Below are 11,959 nucleotides of genomic sequence, written 5' to 3' on the forward strand. Positions count from 1 at the left end.
AAAAGTAAAACTCATACATTATATTGATTGTTTATATACAAAGTGATATGTCTTAGGTTTAAAGAATGAGAAAAGATGATGAAGAAGAAATTTTTTGCCACAAAAACATTTAGGCCATCATAATAAAGGAGAAGACAGTTGACTTGACACTGACACGGTCCTCAAGAACGGTAAGCCAAAGCAGGTCATTGCAGAAGATTTTTTTGAATGTGCTGTGGAAAGTTAAGTGGTAGGAAAAAAGTCAGGTAGAAATAAAGATTATAAGACAAAATAAAATTAAAAAGCTTGATGATGGTATGGCTGGACCAGTGGTGCCCAAAGTCGGTCCTCGAGGGCCGGTATCCTGCATGTTTTAGTTCTCTCCCTGGTGGCAGTAACAACCTCCGCAGCAAGTCAATGTTCTTCTAATGAGCAATCATTTGATGCAGGTCCGTTAAACTAGGGAGAGAACTAAAACATGCAGGATGCCGACCCTCAAGGACAGACTTTTGACTGTTACATTCCCTGTATTAGGTTATTCCAAAACCAGAGACATCAGAAACATCTTACCTGCTCAGAGCAGAAAAAGAACTGGACTTTTGTTTGATGCTCCGAAGTCCTCTTTTCAGGTGAAAGTAAAGTTTGGAAATCATGAATATCATCAAAATTAGCAGAAACAAATGCTTAGAATATATCACCTGTATCTAATCTGTCTATGTGATATGTTTCTATAATGAATTAACTCTTTGGATGATATTCTAATGTATTAAGATACACCTGTATTTGAAGGTGCATGTTAAAAATTACAAGAAAATCTTGTAAATTTAATCATTTTCGCAGCATTAGTGTATGCCTTAATGCAACCACAAAACAATGCTTTTATATTTATTGATCTTTTTATTGATAACATATTTGGCCAACTGTACATAATGCCCACACCTGATATTATACACCTTCAGTGGCTGAGATGCTAAAGCTCACAGAAGCGTGAAGAAAGAAACAATTCAGGGAAATGTGGGTTAATTGCAATCCATCAAAAAGCCATTAGTATTTTCAGCAAATGTTTCATAATTAAATACTTTCCAGAAGTATTTAGACATTTAAACATCTCAGTTTATTTTATATCAGGAAAGTTTCTGCCATGTTCTGCCTTTCGTTTCCAGGATTAAACTGCTAGACTTCCTTTGTCTCCAGTAGCTTTCAGTTTATTTAATAAAACGTATTCATAACACTATCCAGCTGCATCCCGAGGTCTGCCTGCATTTGCATTTTCTCCACCAAAAAAAAAAAAAGAAATAAAGAAAAAATAGAGCCCTGCATGACATCTGCTGCAATTTAAACTGTGTTGTTTACAACACATTTGACTTCTCTCTCTGTCTCTCTTTTATGAAATACTTTGGTCCCAACTACAAAATATATATAAAAAAATTCTCCTACATTAATGTTTTTATTTTAGATTTTCCATTTGGTACAATGTTCCATTTTATAGTTTTTAGGAGACAGGCAAATTGCTAAATTTGTTTTTTACTTCCCTTCATTATCCTTTGAACCTCTGAATATTTCACCAAACTTGTCTTTGTTTGTGAGTCAGAAAAATAAGGCACTGTAACGACTAAAGAGAAAGACATGCCTTGTAATTGTGCAATGTACAGCAGAATACCACTAAGTCCAGCAGTAAAAAATACCAATTTGCTTCGATTTAAAATCCTGCACGAATATTATGAGTGGTAGAATTACACAGTTCAGCTGCAGCTTCTGAGTTTTTCTGAGAAAAACTGAAAAATCTTCGTGCTCAGTCTGATGCTGACTCACCTGGAATCAAAAGAGGACATTCATAGCTTTAAATAAATCCCACCGAAGGCCTCACTTTGTTCCCCCCTTACCAGATGTACTTCAAAAGACTCTCAAACACTATGACAATGTTTTTTTTTTTTTATATTACATAAACTGTTCATATCCAGTGGGGCCAAGAAGTACAAATAGTGGGTTAGACAGCATTCCCTTTTTACATGAAGGAAGTTATAAACACCCGATGAGATTTACCAAAGTTTCAGTCAAAACACTTTTTTTTTTGTTTTGTTTGACAAAGATTTCCATGGTGAGATCCCAAAAAATTTTAAATTTACTTTGTTTTACCACTATTACATCAGGAATGGTAATAGATAGTGCAGACTGGAAAAGCCTTTTTTTATGTTTTACCTTAAACAGTTTGTATTTAGATATGTTACACTGTAAAAACAAAAAATCTTCTGATGTATTTTTGTCAAATTTCTGGTGCAAATATTTTAGTACACTTGAAATAAGACAAAAGTCACTTACAAATACCTTTTCAGCAAGATGTAGGTGTTTTAATTGAATAATTTTTTAATACAGATAAATAGTACTAAGGTTACCTTCACACCACAGCCTGAAGTGACCCAAACCCGATTTTTTTTTAGTCAAATTGGATTTTATTTTTAAATTTTTTCACGTGGTCGTTCACACTTCCAAATGATGTCCAGCGTGAACTGCAAACGACCTGAAAATTCCCCGCATGCGCAGTAGAGGGCGCAGTAACGTCACTTAGATAGAGTGTGCTCAGTATTTTGGCCATATTCATGTCTGTTTTCAAACCATTCTTTGCCAACCGCCATTAAAAAGAAAAAGAAGAAATAGTGCTCAGTGTTTGCGGAAGTAAACATGGATGCTAACGGTGTAGCATAGCTTACAATTTTAAAGTTGTTGTTCGGCCGGAGCTAGCACAGTAACAACTTCATGACTGAAGTTCGCCGTGATTGTTGTTTTTCTTCCCGCTTGCGCATATCAGGACGCAGAATAGTGACGTTTGTCGAGTATAAGTGACGTTTAAGTCGGATAAATGCGACTTAGAATTAGGTCACATTTGAATCGGATACGTATCGGATATCCAAGTGGCCTGTTGTTCAGACTCATGAAAAGATCAGATACAGGTCGCATTAAGGACAAAAAAAAAAGAAAAAGAAAATCGGAATTGTGTCACTTCGGGCTGCAGTGTGAATCCAGCCTTAGTTGCGTGTATAGAGGAAAGAGTGAGGTAGGTGTGTTGTTTTATAATTTGGTTTACACAAAGCTTAGCAGTTCAGATCAATGACAGTCAAGTAAAAATAATAACATTAAAATGTTTTGGCCCTTGATCTCCAGCGCCCACACGGCGACGGTGCATGACAGCTGCTGTCTGTCCTCTGCTGGTTATGACAGCTATGGAAGATAAATCCCGTCCTCCACTGAATAAAAGTCATTCATCCGTTCATCCATCCATTACTGGGGCCATCGCCATCACTGACATGCATTACTGCAAACGCCATCTCATATTATCAAGCACAGTCAATTAGTTCAGTCAGTTTAGGGGTGTGTTCACATTAATTTTTACATGGCTCTCACGCTGCCAACTTAAATTAAGTGCTGTCCGTTACACCGTGCAAATTTCACGGTATTGTTGGAATTATGAGTGAAGTAAAAGTGGAAACCAAATAAATTTTTTATTTATTTTTGCTCTTTGAGGTTTTATATTTTAAAAAGCTGAAATGATAATATTTGAAGGAGACCTCTGGCTTCCACATTAAACTTTTTTATTTACTTACAGATTAAGCCAAACACACATGACCTGATTTCAATAAAATTGGATTGTGCCACATTTGTTAGCAGCATTTTTGTCTTACAGCAAGAATTTCTTGAGTTCTTATAAATATTTTACAGTCCTGGGATTAGTTAGTAATTAAAATTCAAACTTTCAGAAATCCAAATAAATAGTTTGTTTTCGCAGCTATCGCTAGGATTTATGTGTAAGGAAACGGTGTAGGTTTTATGGTTCCCGCTGAACTTTCTGCCTTTCAGTTAATTTTATTTTTACAAACATAATAATAGTGGCAGCACTATATCAGATATTGCAACTAATATCTTGGTTGCAATATTCAAAAATATTATTCAGCCTTAAATTTCACCTGCAAATGAGATTCTATTAAAATCCTAAAGCAGTGAAGAATTTTATATTTATGATTGCTGTGTGACATGCTCTTTAGTTTTGTTTTCTTAACATTTAATATTTGTTTTAATAACGAAGGTATTCAGATCTTTTAATTTTTTCCCAAAAAGTTGAAAGATACTGTGCGGTTTGATGCTAGGGTTGTGCATTTATCACATTTACGTTTATTTATCGTGATAAATTCCTCATCATGGTAAGAATTTTGACTTGTTGTCACGTTAAATTCTAGTTAATTATGTTTTTAAGCTCCCCAAGATCTATTTTTACTTTTTTATTACACTGTTTGTACAGTTAGAGCATTAATAAATGTAAAAAAAAAAAAAGTTGTTTTGGGATTATTATTGCTGAGCCATACAGTTATAGTTATACAATGACCTAAAAAAGTAGCTTTTATTGTTATCGCAGTACAGAAAACATCATGATAAAACTTTAAGTCCATATTTACCACCCTTATTTGATGTCCTTAAAATTGAACTCAAATATTTCTATAAGGCTTTGGGCAGATTTCCATAATGCTGTTTGGTTTTGTTTGTACACATAACTGAAGAAGCTATTAGTTCCTCAGTCTCTGTCTGTACCTTCAAACTAATAAAAAATAAAGTGTAATACAGGAAGTTTCTTCTTCTCCCCTGCTGTCCCTGGTAAGTCAAGACACTGATTGCTGTGCTGACCTTTCAGTTGGCCCGAGTCCTGTGCAGCTTAAAGCAAACGCTGTATTTCTTCTTCCATGAGGTCTCATAATGTCTGTTCGGTATCCGTAGAGCCCTCACTTGACTCCAGCTTGTTTTAAGCAAGCAAAAATCTGGCGGGCTGTTGTGCATCTGTCAGCTGTTTTTGTCAGTTTCTCAAGTTCTGCATAACCCACCGGAAAAGTAGCCATAACAATAAAATCACCCACACACTGCGGCTTCCCCACTCATGTGAATCGATTGGAGGGAGTTTATTTTTCTCACAGCGCACTCGATGCCAGCTGTGACCCAGAGGTGCTGCGGACGATCAGGTTAATTGGGTTGAGTTGCTAATTGATTTCTCTGGGATGAACGTAGTCTAGATGCCTGAGGGTTTTTTTTTTATTAACTTAAAGTCACCAGTCAGAGAAGATCAATGGAGAAAAAAGTTCAATTCATTTAGAATATTTGTATTCTATATAGTAACATATTTATTAAAGACTGTATTTATATGCTATAACTGTCTTGTATTTTGCTCTGTTACAACTCTCTCTCTCTTGTACAAGAATTTGCATTAATCAGCAACAAACATGATTAATAATCATGATAAACGAGAATGAAAAGCATTTCTTATCTCCACTGGTTTGTTAGTGAAACTATTTTCAATATATAAATTAGAATACGAGATTAAAAGTACCTTTTGAAAAGAACCAGGAGATATTAAACATATCTTTCATTGAGCCCACATTTTTGTCTTAAGATTTATTGGTCTGAGGAAATACGTAGTTTAATTTTAAATGTGTTAAAGGCTTGAAAACATCAGCGCATGTGCAAATAATCTTATTCACTTAGTTACTGAAATAAATTACTTTTTAATAAAATACATGACTCCGTTTACATTCTTTGAGTACAGTTACTGTTTTTGTTTTATCCAGAATACACGACCAAAATTAGAAACATCCTTTCCAAAACTTATGTAGAAAACTTTCTCCATGTATTTTGCACTTTCATGCTGGATTGTTGCAACGCAGGTTTAGCTAGATGTCTGAAGAAGTATCTAAATGTTCAGCAGCGAGTTGAAAATGCTGCAGCCAGAGTTTGACAATACATCCCAATAAAAGGGAGAGAACTAATAGTGTCAGTGCTGACCTTGCTTGCACAGATTCCCTACAAAACTGAAGACAACATTAACTATACCAACAATTCCCCAGCCTTAAACTGGAGGCAGAGCCATTAGTTTTTGGACCTCTGTCCTGTGAAACAAGCTGGTCAAGTTGTATCCACAATGCCAGCTGCAGATGTAACATTTTGAAAGAACATTTTTAGAAAATATCTTACATTTACAGTGTCCAATTGTCAGTGTTTGATTTAGACTAGGGTGATCAAACGTCCGTATTTCACGTCCTGTCCCGGGCGTCCCGGGTTTTTTTTAGAAAGTGAGGAAATGTCCTGTTTTTTTAAATTACCTTCATTGGACCATTAAATTTACAGGCACTAGGGCACTGCGCACGGCGCTGCATGTGACGTAATCCCTGAGCCGCGTCAGTGCGGGCAGCCCTGTTCTTAATCAAGTACGCCAACAACATGCCAAAGCAATATTCCACCCACCTCCCACCCCCGCTCCAAGGTGTCCTGGTTTTCCCAAATGAAAATATGGTCACCCTAATTTAGACTCCAGAAGATTTAACACACCCACTTCTCTTAAAAAGATCATTGACATCCTGTTTTTACTCTCTATTTGAACCCGTCCAGTTTTCTTTTCATTTTTCTCTTCTGGTCTGTTGTCATTTGATAGTTTTTTTTGTTTTTTTTATCAATACAGAAAACTGATCTTAATGGTTCGCTAGATCATTGCCTTGATCTCCTGACAGGCTGATTACGCTGCGACAGTGGGAGTCTCGTTTTATCAATGCTGTCTGTGATGTTTACAAAGCCGTAGCAGAAAATTGGTGATCTGTAAGAGGCGTTTTCCTTTGGTCACATTGTTGAAAGAAATAAAATGCCCAACTAAGGGTTTTAAATCCTGGAAGAACATTAAATAAACCCAGAACTCTCCTGTGGCTGTAATATTGTATTTTCTAACCATATCTTCTCTCCTGTAGGAGTCGACTTCAAAATGAAGACACTGCTAATAGATGGTATCAAAGTTCGAATACAGATATGGTAAGATATCGCAGCGAGGCTTTGTGCAGGAGATGGTGTGAATGCAGTGATCTGTCTGACAGGATATGATTTAAAAAGAGCAAATCTTGTTGGAATTATGTTGTCAATAATTCACAGAATAAAAGAACAATGTTCATTTAACTCAAACATACCTATAAAACGTAAAATCAGAGAAACTGATCATTTTAAGTGGTCTCTTAATTTTTTCCATATTCAGAGTTGGACAGTATCTAGTTACATTTACACAATTTAATTTACTTGAGTAATTTTTTTGAAAGAATTTAATTTTAGGAGTATTTTTACGACCCTGCACTTTTTTCTTTTAATTGAATAGTATTATTATGAAGTATTTCTACTCTTACTTGACTAAAATTTCTGGATTTTACCCACTGATTGACAGAAAAAAACTTTTAGCCAAAAATTCACCAGACACAAACACACAGCTACTGTTTTTGTTAAAGTTTCATAAGATTTTTTTTTAATGAAAGAAACTGATTTAGAAAAATGTTCTTTTGCCTGAATTTGTTGTTTTTTTTGTATACCAAAATGTTCACTTAATGTTACATTTTGGTCTGTCTGATTATGTAATTATTAAATATTAAATGAAAATCAGTTACTCAGTTCTTGAGTAGACCTTTTAATACTTTTTCACTCGAGTAATTTCTTGGATGGCTACTTTTTGCTTTTACTTGATTAAAATATGTTGAAGTAATGCTAGTCTTACAACTTTTGGGTTTGTTTGTTTCTATGCAGGGATACAGCGGGCCAGGAAAGGTACCAAACCATTACCAAGCAGTACTACAGACGAGCACAGGTACATATATTTATCTGCAATATCTGGTTCATCACATTTAGCTTTTAATTATATTCTTAAGAGCAAAAACCGTTCTGTGTCTGTTATAAGTCAAGTCTGTTCAGAGCAGCAGCTAAAGTACCTTAAAACTGCCCTGTTTTGCTTTTCTTTAGCCTGGGGCTGATATGAGCTCAGAAGGACCAAACTAAATTGTCCTTTTTACCAGAAGCTGGTAATGAAATTTAAGTGAAATCGTCTCGTCTCGTTAGTGGATTATTCATCGACCAGATGGCTTACAACTTCTGCAAAAGCCTCCAATGTTCCAGGCATTATCCTGATTTACTTAAACTAATCGCATTACTTTAGCTTAGCTTAGCTCAAGCACATTAGGCCACCACCTCTGAAAATTGTTGAAATTTTATTGTCTCGCTAGAATTTATTTGCTTCAAGAAAAACTAAATAAACAGAGGGAGATAAAAATCGAAGGTCTGAGGTGCTTCGATCGTCTGTTCTCACTTTGCAGGGAATCTTTCTGGTGTATGATATCACGAGTGAGCGATCTTTCCAGCACATCATGAAGTGGGCCAGTGATGTGGACGAGGTGAGTCATGCTCTGCGCTTTTAAGAGCTCCATAAATCAGGGACATTAAAGAATCAGAAAGCAGGGTTTCCACATTTTAGACAGAGCCACTTTAACAGATCTGCTGAGAGTTCAGAGAGCCAATTCTGACAGAGAACATGGTGAGACGGAGACGGCGTTGCATGAGATTTTCATCTTTAATTTCCAGTCTCTGGCAAATTTTTAATAGTGTTTCCATAAACAAAGGAAATTACATTTTTTCAGGATTCTGTCTTTCACAAACTGTCTCCCGCGCCCTACTTTCCACTGCAATTCCCTCACTCTTATTTTTTTCTGTTAATTGAGTCATTAATTTCCTCAGTGGATCTGTCTGAATATAGTCTCTATTGATCTTTGGTGTGCTGCCCTACGTCTGATTATGCTCACATTTCCTGCATGCTCTCACTCCTGTGTTTTCTCTCCCAGCCAGCTTCCCCTGACATTTAAATTTACCCTTTCTGTCTCTTTATTGCTGTTTTAAATCTCCTTTTATGTCCCCATGACAAACATGTGCAGTACGCTCCAGATAAAGTCCAGAAGATTCTGGTCGGGAACAAGTCAGACGACGTGGAGAAGAGGCAGGTGGCCACAGAGCAAGGTGTCAAGGTGAGTCAGCTACAGTCTGTCTACTCACTTTGCAGAGGATTCTTGGACCAGCATGCTTAATATTTTCAACACAAATTTTAATTTTTATTAAAATTGGGACTGAATATTGAAATATTAGGGGAAGTAATGTATTTTTTGGTTAAATTTTAGTTATGCAAAGCTGAAATTAGGGGAAAATTGACACGGAGTGGATGCAGTTTCAAATATTACCACAAGAGGGGGCTGCTTCCATTTGTTTTAAATTTACGCTGCATTACAGGTGTAGCGCCCAGACGTAGAGTCATCTTGTTACTTAAAAAAACTATTCTTGATTTTAAAAATAATAAATAAAAAGTGGAAACAAAGTTTGTCTCAATGTTTGATGAACAGAAAGTCCTCTTTCCTCAGGTGAGGCAAAGTAACTTGGGCAGATTGGAAACCCAAAGAATAATTTACAAATTTTTGACTACAACGTTAATTTATAAACTGTTTTTGTTAGAAACACTTCTGTAAAATCTTGTCAAGACACAAATTTATCTTTATTGCCTTTATTGTTTTCTATAGACAAACTGCGACAATGTCAGCTCTGTTGGCTTACATGTAAGGAAACCTTATGAAGCAAAAAGAGAATGTGCATTTCTAATTTATGAACGTTAATGTAAAATCTGCTTGACAGGAGATTTCTGTGGTCTAAGGATACAGACATGTGACTCAGACATTCATAAAGTTGTGCCTCCTGCAAACCTTGAATTGATCAACTCTTTTATGCTTTGGCATTGTCTGTGCTATCGACTCTAATTCAGTTTGGGTTTTCTCCAAGAGCTTTGCAAAATTACAAGACAGACAAATAATTTACACTGTTATCTTTTGATCAGGGAATCTCCAGGTTTTTAGAAAATGGTTCAAAAGACTTTCTTCACCGGTTGGACTTTCCCATTGTTCTGAGTTCAGCGAATGCTGTCAGTGGCTGAAACAACTGTAGTCAATCATGAACATTCACAGTATTTAGTACAACGTATAGAAACAATTGGGTGAATACATGCAATATTTTACTCTGTAGGTGCAACTTTAAGCTTGTCTAGATTAGAAAACGTTTATTGTTTTTAAACTTAATTGAATTTCACAAATTAAATGAAAGAGGCTGCTCTTCTCTCTTTCAGCTGGCCAAGGCTTATGGAATGGACTTCTTTGAGACAAGTGCCTTCACCAATCACAACATAACAGAGGTGAGATTATCTGAAAGACACTGAAAGTTTCGCAATCAACATATTATCCCAACTGTTTTTCTTTTGTGTTTTGGTTCAAAGACTTTTACACGACTGGCTGAGCAGGTCCTGGCGGCCAACAAAAAGGACCTGGATCTACTCCGGGTATCCCTCAACGACGAGCTGAATCTCACGGCTCTGGAGGAAGAGGAGGGACTGTGTGACAGTGCGAGTGGCGACCAGCAGAAAGTTTGCTGGTGTTAAAGATCGGTGAACATCTGTCTCCAGACATCGATTTAAAAATCTGCTTGATTTTCGGCTTTAATCTGATATAAACGAGACCAACTTTAAATCAGATTTGGAGCTTCACCAAATGGGTCAACTTTTCAAGGATACATAGAGAGACATTTTGCCTTAATGCACTTGGTGTATGACAAAGAGTTTTCTGCAAAGTTCAGAGTCACTTTAATGAAATGCAATTTCTATCCAACAATTTGGCACAAACGTTTCCAGGACGGGTGTAAATGTAGATTTGAAATTTCTTTTTTTTATGCCATTTTCATCACATTTTCATCTCTAGATTGTTGGATGTGACTGATCGGAATTATTTCACCATATTAATTTTCATTATGAACTATAATTAATTGTCTGATATTGATCATTGGGTTGGCTACTGCCCAAAATGGTGCAAGTGCTCTGAAGGTGACTGCTTAGACTGTTGTGTGAAATATTACCACAAGAGGGTGCTAGGTGACTATTATAATATATGATCAAAGGCTTTCAGTTTTAATTCCCTCCATTACATTTTTGTTTTATCACACTGACAAAAGCTACCTTTAGTGGACATAAAATATTAATCTCTTCATTTCCTTGCTTTTGATTTCTTGTAAAATAAACTGTTGACAAGTTGAGGTGTTTGATGAGAGTAGCTTGGTGAACAAAATTGAAAAGTTTCTGTTTTCCTGTAGCAGGACAGAATGTATTTTTCTATGTTCTCTGTTTGTTTTATTAGCATGAAAGAAGCTGCAGTCAAAACAGGTTGACAACAGCTCCTTGCATTGTACATAGCAGGTGTTTTAAAGCAAAACTGATATTCATGAATTTTACCACAATAATGTTAGAAATTGTTACAAAGAGCCCTAAAAAACAGACGGTGTAAAACTTTTACTTTACTTTGTTGAGAAAATGTCTTAGTTTTTGTGTCTTTGTACAGAGTTTTGATGTAATTTTCTTTCTTTTTTTCACCATTTCTGAAGGGACAAGTGAAACTTTTGCATGTAGGTCACATTTCTTTCCTTTTTTACTGCAACTTCAGTGAAGTTAATCATCTACTCAGCATAACACAAGCAGAGCATTTGACCAGAGTTGCCTCTTTGAAGGTCACACAGAGTATTTATCATGTAAAAGAGAGCTTGACCTACTACATTTTTGCAACTTAGTATGACTAAAGGCTACTAAAACAAGTGTTCATGTGTGATATGATAATATGTGGTATTGAGTGATGTAGACTTTAGATACACAAGGTATTATTGCGTTGCTTTTCAGGACCATTTGTTTTCCCTCTTGTAAACTACTTAAGTGGTAATTGTGGAACTATATTAATGCAAACATGTAAAATGCAACTTGTTATTCTTAGAGAAATATGCCGAATGTGTCTAAGTAAATATTTGAAGATTTGTGACTGTGTTTGTGGTGTTTTTCTCGGTAACGTTTAGATTAAAGCATTTCTGCTCCTGTTCAGTGAGTTGTAATGATCACAGCTTAGCAGAGAAAACACAGCAGTCATGGTGCAAAGAGAGACACAAAAAATGAAAAACTTTCAGTCATTTTCATTTGCAGATGTTTACAATTTTATTTAAATGCCAAGATATTCTTATCAAGAATATCTATGCCGCCATATATTTTCTTATAACTTGCAAGTTATTTCAAAAGATTATACAATGCATT

At 35.8% G+C, this 11,959-nt stretch overlaps 1 protein-coding gene across 3 annotated transcripts in view; it reads left to right on the forward strand.

Moving 5' to 3' along the window:
* Nucleotides 1-11,748, forward strand: part of rab15 (RAB15, member RAS oncogene family) — a 20,275-nt gene extending 8,527 nt beyond the window's left edge. For all 3 annotated transcript variants that reach the window (XM_044105761.1, XM_044105760.1, XM_044105762.1), the window contains exons 3-8: nucleotides 6,750-6,810; nucleotides 7,564-7,624; nucleotides 8,127-8,204; nucleotides 8,739-8,828; nucleotides 9,968-10,033; nucleotides 10,115-11,748. In XM_044105761.1, the coding sequence (XP_043961696.1) occupies nucleotides 6,750-6,810; nucleotides 7,564-7,624; nucleotides 8,127-8,204; nucleotides 8,739-8,828; nucleotides 9,968-10,033; nucleotides 10,115-10,276 (518 nt within the window). In that variant the 3' untranslated portion in view covers nucleotides 10,277-11,748. The remainder of the gene's footprint in view (nucleotides 1-6,749; nucleotides 6,811-7,563; nucleotides 7,625-8,126; nucleotides 8,205-8,738; nucleotides 8,829-9,967; nucleotides 10,034-10,114) is intronic.
* The last annotated feature ends 211 nt before the right edge of the window (nucleotides 11,749-11,959 follow it).

The sequence above is a fragment of the Gambusia affinis genome, linkage group LG22, assembly GCF_019740435.1.
Source record: "Gambusia affinis linkage group LG22, SWU_Gaff_1.0, whole genome shotgun sequence".
NCBI classification, from domain to species: Eukaryota; Metazoa; Chordata; class Actinopteri; order Cyprinodontiformes; family Poeciliidae; genus Gambusia; species Gambusia affinis.